An 18,352-nucleotide genomic window follows, 5' to 3' on the forward strand; every position below is an offset into this window, starting at 1 on the left:
TCATGGACACACTGCCCTGTGCAAAGCGTGCAAGCCGACATATGCCCCGGAACGTCAAACTGAGGGTTGTCTGACTCTAGGGCCATAGCAGTCCGTCTGTTGATACGCTGGGGTATGGGCTCCCAACACTTTCGTGTTTCGTGATACGGGGCTGAGATGCTGGCTCTTCGACAGCCGTGGCGTGGATTGTGCCGAATAGATGGCGGTCTAGGCGGCGGCTTCGTCTCGCTATGGCGGGGTTTGATGGATTTCAGGCGCGGCGCTTCCGTACGGGCCAAGGATTTAGGCGCCTTACTACCATCAGTTTTCATCATCGGAGTAGGCGTCATGATCCGGACGGCCTCCTGTGCGCATATTGTCAGCGTTTGTGGCCAGCCGCATGGATGTCGACATACAACGAATGAAGTTGACATACGCCACCAGGAAATTGACTGCTTGCTGACTTCAAGCTATCTGCCCTCGTTCATCGCCGTCAGGCCGGACCGGAATGCCCCAGAGAAACGCAAGGTTCCGACGGGTCGATTACTTACGGTCTGGGCCATGACTTGAAGTGGGCGTAACAGGCGGCGTGGGGCCTAGTAACAGGTCTCGAACCGAGCTGTCAACCGAAATGAACGAGCTTCCGGAGTCATTCTGCTGCCAGGGCGCCTTGCCAAAACGCTTGCGCGATAATTTGGTCGCCTTCTCATCTCCGGCCCAGGTCCCGGTCTTGCCTGCATTCTTCTGCGATGCGAGGTATTTGCAAACCTCGTCCACCGTGTTCTGCGGCGCAGCCACGTCGCTGATAACCGACCGCCGTTGCCTTTTCTGCTTTGAAAAAGGTGAGCGACCAAAATAACTCGCCCGCAGGAGAGGGCTGCTGCTAAGACGTACCTCTCTGCGGTTCTTGTGCCTGATTAATTTGGATTCGAACTCTTTCATTGCCCGGGTGAACCAAGCCTTGGTCGTCTTTTGAGAGATGTTGGCCGATTGTGCGGGAGGTGCCTGGGTGGATGTTGTCCTGAGTGCAGTTTCATTCGAGCCAGGCACTGCAGAACGCTTCATCCATCTCTTGTTCGGCCGCGGATGGACAACGAGACTCTCCGTCGACGGCTTGGTGTATGTGTATTCAGGGTTCTGGAGTGAACGCACATGGGCCCACTCGGACAAATAAGGGTTCGGCGCTGGCTGCTGGTGAAAGGCTGATTCGATGCCACGCGCCTCCTTGGCGACACCTTCCATGGGCAGTGAAGACGAGGTTTCGCGAGCGCCAAAGTGACTCCCTGGTTTTGCCGATAGTGGGCGCCATTTCAAGGCCTTGATGATGATGCTGGAGGGACTCTCCTGGCACGACGAGGCGGAACCTGCCTCGGTGCTCGTCATCGGGTGGGCAATCTGACGTTCCGCCCAGTATCCCGTTGTATCCCAGACCTACTCAGAACCCTTGTAAGCGGGGCGAGGCGGATCGATGCTGTATACTCGGGACGCTTCTTGTAACGACATCGTGGCGGTGGCGGTGGTGGAAGCAACAATCGAGCTGCCCCTTGGGCTGATGTTGCTACCGTGCTGATGCCGATTCGAATGGGCGCGTGCCTCATTAAGGAGAGAAGGCGTCGAGTTTGCAGCATTGTTTTCGAGAATCAGCTGTTGCCACTCAGACTTGAGCCCGGCGCCTGTGTCGGCCGCGAAGTTCGTTGTCGAGCTGGCTGGTAGTGGAGAAGTATGGACGTTGAGATGGAGGAGCGGCGGCGTAAGGGAGCGCAAGGGGAGGCTGTGGTGGCTACACCGGCCATTGTTTGCCATCAGCAAATCATGTTCGTGACATTTATCCCCCTTTCAAGTCACAGTGAGGGGGTGAGTGAGCTGACGAGCGAGGCGAGGGGAAGGGGTGCGAACGTCACTAATGACATGAAATGAAAGCCAGTTGGACAAGCACCCGATCGAGTCGTCTCAACTCACCTGTTATCACCAGGGCCCGCCACCGCATTGTTCAGCATGGCCGTTTGGAACAACGAATCCGACATGGCCGTGTTGCTGGGGAGGCGGCGGCGTACCGGCAGCTTCAGTGCTTCCTTGGCCCGTGACAACGGCAACAGAGAAGTTGGCGAGAAGGTAACATTACGGGTGAAAATGGTGAGAGGTGAGAATAGGCGGATGATGTATTCGAGGGAGATGTAGATAACAAGGAAGTACAATCCCTCATTCGCAAGGAAGGGGACGTACCCGTAGGGGAAGCAATGACAATTCATTTGTTACTAGGTTCAATGGTGAAAGAATGCGAGTGGTGAGATGTAAGGTCGATGGGGTGTGTTGAGGCGACGGGTTTGAGGCTCAATCGACTCGTCATTCCCGCTATCTCTTGACATTGACCACACCTGCCTTGTATCTACGGCTGCTGACCACCCATCAGCTGACATCATGAGCATGGGGGAAGGAGGCGCCGCGGCACACAATTTCGGCAGGGACGGCGGACGGAACCGGGCAAGGACGAGCAGCATCGTTTCGTTGCACAAACAGAACTAGATGGAACCGAATACCTGAATGCTCGCGCGCTCCCGCATTGTGCCTGTCTCGAGATATGTTCGTCGAATATCCATCCCTCCGCATCCTCGTCGAACGGAAAAAGCTACCAAGGTGATGATGTCACCGCTTCGCCAAAACGCCATTCATGACCTGACTGGTTTTCATGCTCGTATCACGTCTCACGATGCTCTACGGCATGGGATCAAGAGTCGATGACCATGGTGTCATCTCCATCGAGGCCCAGATCCTGCGACTCGAGGGGCACGCCGCGACCTCGGCCGGCCAACAGCTCCCTTCGGACCTCGGGACCGATGGCCGAGTGGCCGTGGCTGAGGAGGAGGTCCAGCAGTGCCTCGCGCTGATCCTCCGTGACGTCGCCCTTGTACCTCTGCGCAAACGCCAGCAGACTTTGATGCCAGATGACGGGCAGCTTCGTCTTCACGTCGCCTTCGGCAAGCTCCATGGCGACGTCATCTCCCTGCAGCACGCTTGCGGGGTCGACGCTGCGGAAGCGGAGGAAATGGAAGACGAGGGCGTCGATGACCTGGTACGGCAGGGCGTACTTCTTCTCCAGAAGCGTCTTGATGAAGATGTTGGTCGCTCCACCGCCCTCGCTCCCCTGGGACGCCTCCTGGGCGGCGATGTCGCACAGACCCTTGAGAGCGGCGGCGGAGTGAAGCACAGGGATGGAAACGCGAGTCAAGACGGCCGAGATGATGTGTGCTTCTCGCAGGGTGCAGGTGCCGCTTCCGATGAGGGGAAAGAGGAAGCCCTTGAAGAATGCGGCGGGCTTGTAGAGAGCCTTCTTGAGCGCGTTGAAAAGGTGGATGTTGAGCTTCTTCGTTTCGTAAATGTCCTCGCGCACCTTTTCCAGAATGACCATTTCGAGAAATCGCTGGACGACAAACGGCTTGTGAGAGACGAAGATCCTAGTTGCTTGGAAGCAGGCGTTGGGCGTCCATTTCTCGGGGTTGGTGATGCTGAGAATATCCTCCCAGTGGGGGATTGTGGGCAGGATTTTGAAGGGTTTGGGAAGCGGCCCCGATTTGTATCGCGACAGGATCTGCCCGATTCTAGCCAGCGTGAGTCAGCACAAGAGGAGTACCGGTTTGGTGACGCGCATGGCGATGCTCACTTTGTGTAGGCCTCGACGACCTTGGGCGGAAGCTCGTAGTCATCGGTGGGGAGACCGGCTTCCTTCCTTGCCTCGGAAGCCTCGTGGGCGGCAATCTTTTCGAGGATGAGGTCGGCCAGGTTGCGGCTCTCGCCCTCCGGCTGGTCGTCGGCCGACGGCTTGCGATCCCAACCGTGCTTCAACAAATCATCCTCTTCATCGGGCAAGAACTTTTTATACGTCTCAAGGTCTTCGGGGTCAACCTCGATCTCCTCGACCACCTCATCCTCGTCCCCCCAGCCGTCTTCGTCGTCGTCGTAGGTCTTTGGCCCGTCTTCGACGGCGTCGTCGAAGCGAGAGTCGTATCCGAATGTATCGACCGTGGCCTTCGGCGCCAAGGCCGCCCTCTCGGAGTTTTCTTCCTCTTCCAGCTCGCGGCCTATCCGCAGGATATTCTTGGATGCCTTGGAATCGACAAAGGTCTCGTCGGCGTCCTCTCCACTCTTCGCTTTTCTCTTGCCAGGCTTATTGCGCAAAACGCCGGTGGCAACAATATCATCCTCGAGGGGGTTATGGCGCCTGCCTCCTTGACGGGCGACCGTTGGGGTGACGTTCTTGGGCATCTCGTCGTCGGAATGGGTAGTAGGTCGGCGGGTGGTATGGAAATCGACCGATGGTCATGCCATCACCGTGCTTTTGCTGAAGCGTAGGCAGCTCGAGAGCGGACCGTAGGTATGAAAATCAAAATTTGAGTCTTATCGATCTGCCACCCCTCCGACCCATTAGGGTTTAGCGCCGGGAAGTCACCATTCTGGACATTTGCGCAGCAAGGTCCGACAAACGGCGTACAAAAATGCCATAAGTAAGGGCTCACCGCCTTTGGGTGAGTACAATAAGTACATAAGTAAAGTACTTGCTGTACTCCGTGCAGCATACTAGTAAGTACTAATTACTGTAAGTACAGTAGCCTGTACGGAGAACGGATACTAAGTACGTACATGTACCTGGAAGTCGCCAAGGTCCATCGCCCCGTCAGTCACTTTCTTGTGTGAAATCGGGAATTTTTTTGTCTTGAAGATGTTGATGTGAGAATTTTATGGAGGAGTTTGAGCCTGTTCCCGTGTTGTGCAGACATACTTATTGGGCGAACGAGATTGGAATGGGAACAATCAGCATCAAGTCCTGTATTCAATACTCGCAAGTACTGCAAGTACATGGTGTGGGAACCAAACCAGCGAGTGGCCAGTGAGTGACCAGTGACAGCAAACAGTGACAGTGACCACCACCGCCGCCGCCGATGGCTTCAGACTTTGCGATCCACTCACCAGTGTCTAACACAAAAGGCATGATAAAAAAATCGACAACCCCATTACTTCAACTGAATTACAGACCTCCAACTGCCTCATCAGCGGTTTATAAGAAGGGAAATCAATATCATCATACAGAGAATCGGAGAAAAATGCCGACGGAACTCGAAGAGGTGTGTGAGGCGCAATGACGAGATGTGTCGGTGACGAGATGAGCCGGTGATGTATTACAGAGTTAGCTAATCATGGCGAATGCCTGATCCAGCTCGTCGGCTTCATCGCCCACCCAAACGCTCAGATTCGGCTCGCGGCAGCCGAGCATTTGGTGCCTTATGCAGAAACGCAACCGGCCATCTTCAAGACCGAGGGACTGAAACCGATCAAGAACCTCAAGTTCCTCATCAAGGACCACCCTGTGAGATTCGTCTGACCAAATGGTCGCGGCTGAGTTGTTGAGATTGCTAACAAGGTTGAGCTTTCAGAAAATAGCAGAGCATGTCCTCACACTCCTGATAAATTTGTCCGGTGATCCGGAGGTATTGGAAGAACTGGCCAAGGACGAGAAGTTTCTCGACGTGCTGCTCTCGTACATTATTGTGCGTACCGTGTCCTTCATTTATTGCCGTTGGGATGCTCACGGGATGTGTTCTTTCAGAAAGCCGACGAGCCCAATGCCAATCTTCAGGCCATGCTCCTCGCCAACATATCCAAATCAGACGCCTTTCAATCTGTCATCGACCGCCGGCAACCAGCTCCGGAAGGTCTTGGCTCCGACGATATGGTTCTCAACCAGCTCATGGACCTCTTCGTCAAGGGCCAGGATGGCACGTACAACGAAAAGGCCGACTTTGACTACCTCGCCTACGTCTTTGCCGATCTGTCCAAGCACGCAGAGATCCGCCAGCACTTCTCTACGGCGCAGGGCTACGATGGAGTGATTCCGTTGTCCAAGATCCTGGTCTTTACCGACCACAAGTCTCACGTGCGGCGAAAGGGGGTCGCGAGCACCATCAAAAATGTGGCGTTTGACATCGGAAAACATGGCGAGTTCCTTTCGTCAACAGGCGTGAACCTACTTCCGTATGTGCTGCTACCCATCACCGGTAGCGAGGAGTACGATGTGGAGGAGACGATGTCCATGCTCCCGGAGCTGCAGTTCCTCCCACCAGATAAGCAACGCGATTCGGACGTCAGCATCGTTCAAACGCATGTCGAGACCCTAACTATCCTGACGACGACTCGTGAGGGCCGTGATCTGATGCGCGAGATCAAGGTGTACCCCATCATTCGAGAGACGCACCTGCGAGTCAGAGACGAGGGCGTCCAGGAGGCCTGCGACAGGCTGGTACAGGTTCTGATGCGAGATGAGGAAGGTGAGGGGCAAGATATTGACATCAATGAGCGAGTGAAAGAAATTGAAGCCGACGAGGAGGATGAGATTGTTGAAATGTAAGCAGCTGGGACACGGAATCGAAACTCAACCTGTGTCGGGCATGAGAGAGGGGGGGGGGTCATGGCACGACCGAACATGGACCTGGCTTGGAAGTACGTTGCGGGTTCGTCACCGTGGTGTATTGCACCTCGTCCCCTACTTGGATGGATCCTTCGAAATCCCGGACGAGTGCAGGGATGCGTACTTGTATGTGCGTCGACAAGGGAAGATCGGATGAGGATCGGGGAACATGAAGGGAGAGGGACTTTCCGCAACGGCGATCAATATTTTAAATGGCGAGCGGTTGGCCATGATGACGATGCTGCACCTATACGTCGGAGTAGGACGCTGAGGCCTTCGAGGTTTTAGTTCCATCGGCTCGTCATGGGCAAGAGGGCAGGTGTCTGTTCGTGCTGAAAACGTTGCGTCGAGTGAGGTAGGTGGAGGGTCGTCCTCAGACCAAGCTCTGCAGTTCTCGCAAAACAATCCAACACATATCGACATTTTCTGCAGCTAGATAAATACAATAAGCATGGCATATTAGTTCAGATTACGATTTTTCGTCTTCGACGCGTCTTGGTCTCCAGAGCTTGCCGCCTCGACGTCAGCCGATGGCGACATCGAAAGTACCGTTCCGGAGTTCCCTTGATTCGTTCCATGCTCATGAACGGGGCATTTCAGAGCAGATACCGCTGTAAACCTCGAGAAGCCAACAACCGGGGACGTGTCCCCGAGCAACGGCGAGTCTAGGCAGGGACTGCCAGCCAGCCCAGAATTCCCCGACACAAAGCTGGCGTTGTCAAATGTGCCAGATCCGGGGCTACGCGAGAGTTCGGTCGGGGAGCGCATGCTGCTCGGTGCGAAGCTAGAATGCTTCTGAATCACATCTAAAGACGAAAGTCCCGTATCGTGGAGCTCGGCTGGTGGTGATGTGTCTGCAGTTGGGTGCTCGTTAGGTTGTGTGTGACAAGTATCGATATGGAGAAAAAAAGCAAGAGAGCGGAAAGGGAAGGGGAAGGAATGAAAGGAATGGAGAGGGAATCACCTCCTAACTCCACAACTTGCGTATCCGCCATCTCGTGCTGTTGAACGGGTGCCTCGGGGGAGATGGCAACATCTGGATCGGCCTTGGCCAGGTCTGGACTTGGGATGATAGCCTCTGAACTCGTCACCGTCGATGGCTTCTTGGCATGCTGACCCGTAATCCAAGATCGAATGTGCAATGTAGCATCATCTGGGCTGGAGCCATGTGACGTAGTTTCGTCCGACCTCCTCCGCTTCCGCACGAGACAGAGCCAGGCGATGAGGCCGACACCGAGGAGAAAAACGGTGGGCACGACCACGGCTGGGATGATGACTGAGTTCTTGTCATCGCCCGCCCCCCCTCTCCTACCACTAACAAGTGCAGGCCGTCCGGTGGACGTGGCGGCGACGTATGGCCAGTGTGTCGTCATCTTCTTCATGTCATATTTCTCCTCAAACACGTCGGCAAGCGCACTCGTGGCCCATCCCGAAGGCACCGGCGTCGTCAAGGTCGCGCCGCCCGTGGAACCACCTCCGATGACGGACTGCACCTTCTGGTGGACACCATACTGACCGTGCTTCAAGGGATCGTACGAGTCCATCCATTCGCCACTTGTCAGGTTGAAGATGACAACCGGCCCCTTGTCTAAGCAGGAGGGGATCGCTCCCGCCTCGGCGGCGTAGCCACCAAACGCCATCATCTGGTCCGGATACGGCATGAAACACTTGTGTCCTGATCGGGCATGCAGCGTCGTGCCGTTGTTGATTTGCGTCCAGGTAAAGGAAGGCATGGAGAGAACCCAGACGTCATCATAAAAGTCTTCCTTTGGCAAAACCCCATCGAAACCACCATAATAATAAATGTTGAAGCTCGAACGATCCAAGGCGACGGCTACGACGGCACAACCTCTTGCGCGCCCTCCTGGACTCTGCTTTGTCGGTTGCCTGTACCACTTACCGCTGGCGACGTCATATATGTCCACGACACGCATGAACTCGTCGCCATCCTCTTTCTTCCCCGTCTGTTAGCTTTGGGCACGAAGTTTGACTCAAGGGTTTGAAGCGAGAACAGGAAAGAACACGCAGTGGAAAGCTTCACTCACGCCTGCTTTGGCATTCTCTGACTCGTGGCCAACAGTTGCCCACTCGGGGAATGTCACACCACCCAGGACTACAAGAATTCCTTGCTTGCCAACGGGAACCCAAACGATTTCAGCGGCGGATCTCGCCTTAATATCGACCGGAAGTGTTGAATTGCTCCATTTCTCTCTCATTTGCGTACTCATGTCCAAAGTAATAAGCGTGTTGGACATGTTCACGGCCCTTTCGGACGCGTTGCCACCAGCCCAATACAGCGGCCCATGGGTTGCCGATGTCATGCCTGAGAAGTACCATGCTTTATTTTCAGAGGGGGCATTCGCGGCCGCGCCGTAGGAAATGTATCGAGTGACGCCGTCATCGAGATGTGCGTCCTGGAAACCCTGGTGGAAACGGGGCTTGTCGTCGGTAGGCATATAAGTCTGGTATGCCTGGTACTTGAGAACGGAGTCTGCGGCAGGGTTGATGTACAGCTCTGGGTTTTTCGTGTACACGCCGCCGTATAGGTAAAACTCAGCATCATTTGCCAGCATGGCTCCATCGTAAAAGTTTGGTTTCGAACTGAGGCCGTTCGGCTGGCCACCGATGGCCTTGGACATTTTCTGCTTGAGAAGGATGCCGGTGACATTTGTGTCTGATAAGAAAGGCTCGCTGAGATTGTAGGCGAGAACGATGCCTCCAGGGTTTCCTAAGCAGACTTAATTTGGCGTCTGTCTCATGCCTCATTGACAGTGGCAGATAGGGGTGCATACCATCGTTGACGATGGCCCCGAGTTCCCCTGAGTCGAGGCCAGGCACCCACCAGAGAGAGCCTCCGTCCAGATAAACGATATCGCGTATCAAGGCCGCTATCGATGATTGACAGCATGAGTTTATCGTATAATTTCTTTCTCCACAACAGGAAAAGACGAAAGAAAAACGCACCGCGCGGTTGTTTCCAGTAGCATATTGTCGTGTTTATCTGATGCGACTTCCAATTGCTGAGTTGAGCAACACACGGAGTCCTTAGCAAGATACAGAGGCCCAAGAGGAAACCGAAGCAAAAAGACATAGCGTATTAGACTGCAACGTAATAATTGAAGTACCTATCCGGCGCTGATGTCTTGAAACAGGTACAGGGCTGGCATTGCCTCGGGTGTTGCTGTGGTATGGTGTGGTATGGTGTGAAGTGTAGAAAGCGTGTTGCAAGTTGCCTACAACCAGTGCGTGCCATCCATGTGCCGCGGATCGAATTTTGTATATTCCAGTCCAGATAAAGTGTCGTAACAGTATGGCACGTAAGGAGTATCAATGGCCAAGATCGACGGCCAATGTTGCTGGGAGGCCGCTGTGAGGACGAGAACCCCGTTCCTGTTCGCTATCATGAAAGCCACGGCCGACTACCTTACACTACACAAAAACATGCACAATGCGGCACAGATATGAGGCGATGGATAAACAGTACGATGTGAGCGAATGCAAACCAGCAGTGAAAATTTGGGAAGGGGAGGCACGGACGTGCAGGGCTTGGTTGGAGCAAGCAGAGAGTCGTATCCGTGTTGGCACCTCCGGGCCCCGCCTACCGCCTGGCGTTCATCATGGGCTGAGACAAACGATACCAGCTCTGCCTTCTCCGCCCTCAGCGAGTGAAAGAAAGCTGACGAGCGAGAGCTGGCCACCATAATGCACTCAGTACAGCCCCATTCGTGACTGGGCACACAACAGGTGGGCAGAGACCTAGGATGTGAGATCCGAGAAGATGGTGGAAGCACCATGCAGAAAGCGGCGAGTAAAGAAGGGAGTGGGATGCCAATGATGACCACCACACCGAGTGTCATCAGCGTCCCGGAGCCTTGTCTCGCCCGCAACAGCCATCCGCCGTTCGAGCTAGCTGGCGTCGCCACTAAGCTGGCGTCTCGGAAGCCCCCCACGCATACTCAGGCCGGTAGAACAGAGCCATGCGCAAGAGGTTGACCGGAGAGTTGTTTGCAGAGAAATGCTCTCGTGCGTTTCTCGTCACACGGCAATCAATACAGAGGATGCGGAGAGGGCTGGCCATCACCAGTCCTCCCTGGCGGCCATACTCCAGACGTATATAGCGTAGATGATCCCCGAGACCAGCGGTTACACAAAAACGAAAACAGGTAGGCGATCAAGGCCAAGCGTCCATCGACGATGGCCATCCACGTTCTCCAGAAAGCTTCGGGGCACCGGAGCGGCCGATGACAGAATTGAGGCGTCCTGCCACCGCACGGAGACGCATGCTACGCCAGCGCGTGACTTCGACGACGCAACGGCGTAGAACGGTGCTATGTTGGATGGTGAGGTGATCTGCACTGCCGTGAGAGGGCTGGATGAATACCGACTGGACGGATGTCCGAGACCTCGTGCGATAGCAAACAACGCACTGTTTAACCCGACGGCCGCATCCAGCCAAAGCGGGAGGGCGTTGGCACGTCCGTACATGGTACGACAAGTAGGAGCGAATGTATGGATGGATGGATGGACCGTTGCGCCCAAGGACGAAGGGTGGTCCCGATTCGGGTCTGACCGCATATTGACTGCCTCATTGTATTGTTGATGGCTGGGACCCTAGTTGTTGCTAGGTAGTTGCGGGGGTTGGCAGACGTGTCTCGCACTGACCAGGTCGTCCATGATGCTTGTCTTTTTGTATAACCGAAAAGCAGGCATCAGCACGATGCCCCAACATGAACGTTGGATGGGCTGCAGCACTTGGTCCGCGCTCGAGAGTGACGAAGACCGACATGCTGCAAGTCGGAGATGGGCGAGGACAAGGCATGTCGATTCGCCGGCTGCTGATTTGAAGAAGGACCATCTCCGCTGCCCGGGCCGCTCTTGGGTCTATGGGTTTGTCGGTGGGCATCATGGGGCACCCACCCAGAACCAAGAAAGCAGAAAGCAGAAACCTCACTGCTGGTCGTTGGCCTTCGTGTTGCTGCTTGACGAGGGAGCCAGCAGACCAAACAAGAGCGGGCTGGGGTGGACCGATGGTTTGCCTCTGCACATGTGGATAGGCAGGCACTTCAAACTGTAGCTCGTATGAGTACTGCACGAGTGTGTGTTGGCCCGTGACGAAAGCGCGAACGCTCAAGTGAGCGTGCGGGGGGCTGAGCGTGATTCTGGAGATTTGGATTGCGGATGGCAACGTTCAATGTTCCGTTCGCAGCCCCCAATCCTGCTCGCCAATCGTATTCGTAGGGAGAATCTCAAGTGCTCGACCAGGTTGATGCATTGCCACCCTGTCAGCCTGCGTCGAGGCGGACGTGAAGGAGCTTGTTCATGATGGGTGCATCATGGGTGAGCGGGCGGGAGGTGGTTGACGTGTACATGTACCTAGGAGCCCATCGCTGTACTACAGCATATGTATCCGTACGTGCATGTGCGTTTACGAGTTACGGCGTACGGCAAGGAATGCCGCGTTGAGGCCGACGAATGAGGATACCAGGCGCGCCATGACTACCATTTGTGGAACTCGCGATCGACGAACGATGCTCGTTTCGCCACCTCTTGCCAGTCTCGCCCAGCAGAGACTGGGACGGCTCAACCAGGCAAGTGCGAGAACCTGGATTACTGTAAGTACTTGTTACTCCGTGCTTGAGTGCATTACTCTCCATTCTTTGTACAGTACACATACTTACATGCACACCTACGTGTATGTGTAATGTATCTGTACTTACATTTACTTGCAATACGGAGTACTCCGTACATGCACAGGTGATCGTTTCGCAGTGACCTGTTCGCGTACTGTGTGTAACAAGGAAGGTACAATGAAGACCACCTTTCGGATCATCTGCCAATGTCTGATCCAATCTCATCTCCCCCATAGTCGTTGGCATCATGGCCAAACAACCTTCACAGGCAGCATGCCTCAAAAATATCTCCCCAGTTTTCGTCGTGCATATATACGGCTAGCACTGCCTGCTGCGAGCTGGTGCAGTGCGGGCGTTCCCTCCTTCAGCTTTTGGTTCGTGGAACCATGATGTATCCAGTGATGACCAACTCCTCCCCAGGCCGACCAACCACTTCGGACACGGCTAATCCTCATCTGCACACGCCATAGCTGCCTCCATGGCCCGATGGTTTAGCCTTGGTGCTTCCATGTCCGAAAAGATGCCTTGCCGCCGCCGGTTGCATATACGGGTCCATGCCGCAGCTATGGCTAAGGTTGTTGCCAACTGCCTCCCATGCGTTCTCACTGCGCCGTCACACGCGCGTCTGTGGGCAACCTTACCTGAATGACAGGCATGTCTTTGCTGCAGCCGCAGCAGTTTTTCCAGAACCACGGAGCATGCATGGCGCATATCGATGCAGTTAATCTTGCCTACGAGGCTGTCCAACGGATGTGCCTTGGCTGTGTGCAAGAGGCCGAGCCACCCGGGCCAACGGCACAGCCGCTGCAACGGTGCCAGCTCACAAACATGCACCAGCACTGATACTAACAGGATGGAACACGGGACACCATGAGAGCCGCCGTTGCAGTCGCATTTGAGAGCCGATGCGTTTGCCTTCTGGTTGCCCCGTATGGCCATGTAGCCACGAAGCGACGCCCTCCCTTCCCTGTATGCCATCTCTCGTTCCCTTGTATCCCTGGCACGCCCATTTCTTACCCGTCGAAAGTCTATTTTTGGTGAATGGGTAGCTACCAGATGAAATATATCAAGAACCTACAACAGCTGGAGATGGAGGCGCGATTATTCTGCCACCTGTCAAGCGGCTGTGCTCTGTCAAGGTCAGAGGCACATTTCGAGGCAGTTGACCGGGCGCCTCTTTTTTGTTGAAGAAATACTCGCTGATGAAGAAGGGAGCGTAAGAGACGTTTATCTGAAGACTTCTATGAAGCTCAAGCTGGCCTCCATCCACTCCATTGGTCGGCATTCAACGCAACGACCTGGCCTGGACTCCTAAGAACCCCCCAGGTGGACCGATCCCCCTGTCGGCAGATCTGCACCGTTCCCATACGAGCTCCTTGAGCCTCACACCCAAGCCTGATAGACGGAAAACTGTCCAGCCTCCTCAAATAGGGAACCCCCAAGTTGTGGCAAATACTTATCTGGGCACTATTCCATTCTCTATCCCCCCCTCCCCAGGCATGGCTGCGTATTGCCCTACAAGCATCCAAGCCAGATAGCAAATCTTGCGCGAGGCACAGCTCGGACCTCACGAAATTAGGAAGCACATGCCGCCTGTGCGAGCTTCTAACCCACTTGTCACCTATCTGCCTCTGCTCTGCCGACACACGTCGTCCTCACTAGCTCTTGATATGGTACGCACGACCAGGCGTCTCGCACATTCGTCGACGATCGTCCACTGCCATTCGTTTCTCCTCTGGACCGCATCAAGATGCGATGCTACCTCGCCCTTTGGGCCTCGGCGTTGGCAGCTGCCTCGACCTCCCTCACCGACAACCCGTATTCTGTCCTACCGATGCCCAGTTCCAGTCCGGAAACCTGCCTTTCGACTACCACGGCCACGCTCACCCATGATACGTATCCTGCTCCGCCGGCTGCTAGCTCCGGTCCCGTGACCACTATGCCAACTCCTTCAGCCTCCCTCACCAATAGCCCGTATCCCGTATCGCCAGACTCCAGCTCCAGCTTGGTGACCAGTCTGGTGACCACCACAATCTATTCACAAACGACGCTGATGGAAACATACAGCGCCCCATGTGTCCAGTGTTGCACTCGCACCTACTCGTGCACGCCTCAGGTCATCCGGTACGCTTGAACCATTCGTCATGTTGGACCTTCTAATTTTGCTCCAGTGTTACGGATACCGTCACGGAAACGGTTCGTTGCCTTGACCCATCGGCATATGACAAAGAGTATGTACTTATCGTGGCTTGGAACAGGTCACAGCTACGCAGCATCTCGTCTCCACCAAGCTGGAGTATACGACCGAATTCGTCACCTCCACCTCTACCTTGACATTCGAGACGGTAAGGAATGATCCTTGGGAGACAGTCCAGTACTTCATTTCTGAATCTCTTCCCTTAGTCGTACCCAATAACGGTCACAAAAGTGCAAAGGTAAGGGAGATGTATCCAACAAACTGATCCAATGCTTCTTGCCCGGGCTAAATATGACCTGCCGCAGTTGTGCTCCTAGACCGTCTTCGAACGTTGCCTACCCAACAGTTGGAGACGGCGTGTGCGAGACGATAACCACGACCGAGTGGATCACCACGACGGCCACCAAACCAGTAACAGTCATCGAGTCATCTATCACGACAAAGACGGTCATGGTGCCAACCGTGTCATTGTTGCCTACAACCGTGCAAGAGACTCAAACACTGACACTCGTACGTACCTCGTTCACGACCATTTGGTCGTCAACGACGTACACAACGATTGCGACATTGACGACCCAATATTCGATAACCGTCACTTCAGACCACACCGTCGTCGCGACTAGCATTAGCACTGCATACCAGACGACCGTCTCTACCTTGACGACGAGTTTCCCGGTGATTTCCGAGGTTACCAGACTGGTCACTCAGGTAGCCACAATTACTGCACCTGGAAATACCGTCACAGACACTATTTCTCTACCTGGAGAAACGGTCACTGCACCACGAGAAACAGTCACGGACACTGTTTCTCTGCCCGGAAATACGGTCACTGCAACTGCGCCAGGAGTTAGAGTCACTGACACCATTTCACTACCTGGCGAGGCCATCACCATACCAGGGAATACAGTCACATTGCCGGGAAAGCAGACGACGTTGAGCCTTCCCGGGGAGACGAGAACATTGCCCGGGAAACTGGTAGTCTCAACTTACACGAAGGAGCTCCCGGCGCAAACCGTTACTGTGACCAAGGATGGGGCAGTCTTCACAACAGCAATTCCTGGCGAGAATGTCGTCATCACCGTCACAGCTACGCCTGCCATCACGACCGTCACCGCGCCTCCAGAATCCGTCACGGTCACGATCTGTCCGTCACCAACGGGCGCAATGTCACCGCTGTCACCTGACTCCAACCTCACGTTTGGCTGCAAGCCGGGATTCGTTTGCAGTCTTCCGAAGCCAAATGGGTGCAAGCTATGGCCAGGACCTCCGTCGAAAGATTTCCTCTGCGAATACCAGTTATGCATCCCGTCGCCTCCATTTAAAAACGTTGCGTGGGGCCAGAATGAGACAGGCTACTACCCTCCGTCGTGGGGATACTTCAACTTGAACCCGGAGGCTTTTGGCTTGTCGTATGATATATTCGACTATTACGTCTACGAAGACGTCAAGGATGGCCACGCCACTACCATCACGACGGGAAACTGGAAGTCGCAGGCCAGCCTGTCGGAGTGGCCACGTTCCTCCACCAGCGCTACCCCTGCACATTTCCCACCGCCGTACGGCAGCCAGCGTCGGCGCCGTAAACTCCACACCTTTGGAAAGCGTGACATCACACCTGGAATATGCTTTGACGACTGTAATAATGCATTTGGAATTGCTCAATCTGTTGGAAAAACAGATGCCTTATGCAAGGCTGGCACTTCATTCCAGACCAGCTGGAGTCAGTGCACAGAATGTATCACCAAGAACGAGAAGTCGACGAAGACCACCATTCGGGACTACGTCGGTCCCGAGTTCTCTCAGTTTCTAGAATATTGCGCAGGCAATAGCCCGGCAGCAACGATCGCGTCCGTCATTGCGCCTGAGCGCATCGTCAGCTCGCAGCCTGCTGTGGGAACGGCCAGTCAAGGACAGACTAGCCGCAACGGATTCGCCCTCATCGGATCAACCATGCCCAGTTCGAATGGGCCGACTATGGACATTAACACTTTGGCAGGTACCACAGTTGTGGAATCTCGCGAGCCCACTTCCGTCCGGCCGGACTTGACAGTCAGAACCTCTCCTGCAGCCGTGCCATCCTTGGCCCAAACTGCCCGCTCGATAGGCTCAGCGTCCAGATCCGCCTATGCCGTCGAGACCGAGACCGCGCTCGCGACTGGAGCACCTTCTATATCGGTCTCTGAACCAGGTCCTAGTTCTGGCTCTGGCCCAGGGTCCAACTCTGCATCCGCCTCAGCCTCGGGGCCCGTATCAGTGTCCAAATCCGGAACCGTTTCCCAATCACTGTCATCGCCAACTGCTGGAGGTGACCGAAGCTCAAGGGAAATTAATGGAGGCGATGCAACGGCTACTTTAGGTTCAAGTGGTGTTACCCAAACTGGGGGTGGGCCGAGGAGCAGTTCAAGGGGCGGCGTGCACTCAGCCCCCCAAGGTCTGGACAATGCCGCCAGCTCGAGAGTCGTTACTAGGACTGAGAGCCCCTCCATCCCAGCTCATCCTACCGTCGTTTCCTCAACTGGTTCCGGCATGGCTATCGACTGCTACATGGTAGTCTCGCTTTTGACCGTCGCGGCCATTGTGCTCTGAATAGCGCATATCTCTGCTGCCCCATGGCGAGCATGCAAGCAGTTCACGATCGACTCTCGAGAACAGTTCGACAGTATGGAAGAATGACGAAAAAAGATAAAACATTTATCCTCAGCCTCATGAATGGAAGCTTGGTTTAGATTGGATCGCATGGAAATAATTGGCTGTGTTTGGTTGTCGGTTCGACGATGAAACATGCATATTTCCTTTCCTTTGATTCGGCACGCATATTAAATTCTCTGTTACCCGGTTGCTGTCTCAGATACCTGCATGAGCTGAAATGCACCAGCGTTGCTTCCCACCCCGAGCAAGATTCTCTCGGAGTGAGCAGACGTCTCGCTCCGTTTCCGACTTCCGTCGTCAGAAGCGAACCCCGGCCTGCGTGAATTATTCTTACTTCCTAGTCGCCAATATATTAAGAGTACATGTACACATGGTGTTTATATGTCGTACGCACGAGATCGTCTATGCACATGGTTGGCCGGGTCTGTCATCATTTTCCTACCTATAAATACCCATCCTCGCCCCCCTTTGATTGCATATAGAACCTCGCTTCTCTTCTTCCCCTCAGGACCATCTCACCTGCGACCCTCAGAGAAATATCGAAAGCTCTTCTCTTGAGGCAGATACCTTTATTTAAGATGCCTCTGGAGCTTTGATGGTTAGGAGTTTCGACGAGAATTTCTTGCCCCCTTTCCCAAGGGAGTTGACCACTTCTCCGCTCCCAATACCTCCATTGGCCTTGCATCCTAGGGACCTACATGCCCTCAAATTCGGCCTGAGCTTGAACCATTTCTACAGAATTAGGCTATTGGGGCGCCCTGGCATTGCCGTCCGTTGTGCTTGCTAACAATCGATGGGCCTTCCTCGGCCTCGGACACGACGAATGAAACTATACAACATTGTAGACCTTCCATCGCATACAGAATGCTCAACGGCTGCTACAGTCATGCCATTAACTGATAGAGTGTCGTGTGACCAGCAGATTACAAGAGGCTAGAAGAGGGTCTTGGGCGGGCGCCATCCATGCAGACGTCGATCGACAGTACTGGCGGAACGCATCCTTTTATTCTTCAGTAATACCTGATGACCCCTTGCCAGCTCGCCAATCTCTCCTAAAGGTGCTTATGTCGGATCTCGCACCAACGCAGATCACTCGAAGGCTTATAGGACCTTGGAAAAGCGATGAATGCATATGCATGAGACACAAGATTGATGCTTCGACGGATCGCAGACGGTGAGGACTAGAAAGCGACGCCATGGATGGCATGGACCAGAAACGCAGGGTTGGCTACGTTAACGGCGCCCATATTCTCGAGTGAACAAATTACCACTACAGGCATGGTAGATGTAGATGTCCCTAATCACCTACCTCTGTGTAGTTGTAGTGAAAAGGGTGCTTAACGAGCGAGATGACGGGCCTGGGCTGGAGATAATTGGCGACCCATGAGAGAGGTCGTTGTCATTGCCATAATGTCAGGCTGGAAATGGCTTCACTTTAAT

General features: G+C 54.4%; 6 protein-coding genes across 6 annotated transcripts; 2 read left to right on the forward strand and 4 right to left on the reverse strand.

Annotated features, from left to right (window-relative positions):
* Window positions 1–300: 300 nt before the first annotated feature.
* DCS_00360 (uncharacterized protein) lies at window positions 301–2,228 on the reverse strand (the record flags this gene model as incomplete). Its single annotated transcript, XM_040797699.1, has 5 exons — window positions 301–344; window positions 531–810; window positions 874–1,410; window positions 1,459–1,759; window positions 1,939–2,228. The coding sequence occupies 5 exons, from the start codon at window positions 2,226–2,228 to the stop codon at window positions 301–303; spliced, it is 1,452 nt and encodes a 483-aa protein (XP_040658582.1).
* A 476-nt stretch (window positions 2,229–2,704) lies between these two features.
* Window positions 2,705–4,239, reverse strand: DCS_00361 (rRNA processing protein Bystin; the record flags this gene model as incomplete). Its single annotated transcript, XM_040797700.1, has 2 exons — window positions 2,705–3,575; window positions 3,638–4,239. The coding sequence occupies 2 exons, from the start codon at window positions 4,237–4,239 to the stop codon at window positions 2,705–2,707; spliced, it is 1,473 nt and encodes a 490-aa protein (XP_040658583.1).
* An 836-nt stretch (window positions 4,240–5,075) lies between these two features.
* DCS_00362 (HGH1 protein) lies at window positions 5,076–6,376 on the forward strand (the record flags this gene model as incomplete). Its single annotated transcript, XM_040797701.1, has 4 exons — window positions 5,076–5,096; window positions 5,189–5,338; window positions 5,406–5,519; window positions 5,579–6,376. 4 exons carry the CDS (start codon window positions 5,076–5,078, stop codon window positions 6,374–6,376), a joined length of 1,083 nt encoding a protein of 360 aa, XP_040658584.1.
* A 519-nt stretch (window positions 6,377–6,895) lies between these two features.
* DCS_00363 (uncharacterized protein) lies at window positions 6,896–7,204 on the reverse strand (the record flags this gene model as incomplete). Its single annotated transcript, XM_040797702.1, has 1 exon — window positions 6,896–7,204. The coding sequence occupies one exon, from the start codon at window positions 7,202–7,204 to the stop codon at window positions 6,896–6,898; it is 309 nt and encodes a 102-aa protein (XP_040658585.1).
* A 38-nt stretch (window positions 7,205–7,242) lies between these two features.
* DCS_00364 (Galactose oxidase/kelch, beta-propeller) lies at window positions 7,243–9,075 on the reverse strand (the record flags this gene model as incomplete). The annotated part of the gene is made up of 2 exons (XM_040797703.1): window positions 7,243–8,400; window positions 8,482–9,075. 2 exons carry the CDS (start codon window positions 9,073–9,075, stop codon window positions 7,243–7,245), a joined length of 1,752 nt encoding a protein of 583 aa, XP_040658586.1.
* A 4,741-nt stretch (window positions 9,076–13,816) lies between these two features.
* Window positions 13,817–16,849, forward strand: DCS_00365 (uncharacterized protein; the record flags this gene model as incomplete). Its single annotated transcript, XM_040797704.1, has 5 exons — window positions 13,817–14,190; window positions 14,238–14,262; window positions 14,325–14,501; window positions 14,581–14,773; window positions 14,865–16,849. 5 exons carry the CDS (start codon window positions 13,817–13,819, stop codon window positions 16,847–16,849), a joined length of 2,754 nt encoding a protein of 917 aa, XP_040658587.1.
* Between the last annotated feature and the right edge of the window lie 1,503 nt (window positions 16,850–18,352).

The sequence above is a fragment of the Drechmeria coniospora genome, chromosome 01 (genome assembly GCF_001625195.1).
Source record: "Drechmeria coniospora strain ARSEF 6962 chromosome 01, whole genome shotgun sequence".
Taxonomy (NCBI): domain Eukaryota; kingdom Fungi; phylum Ascomycota; class Sordariomycetes; order Hypocreales; family Ophiocordycipitaceae; genus Drechmeria; species Drechmeria coniospora.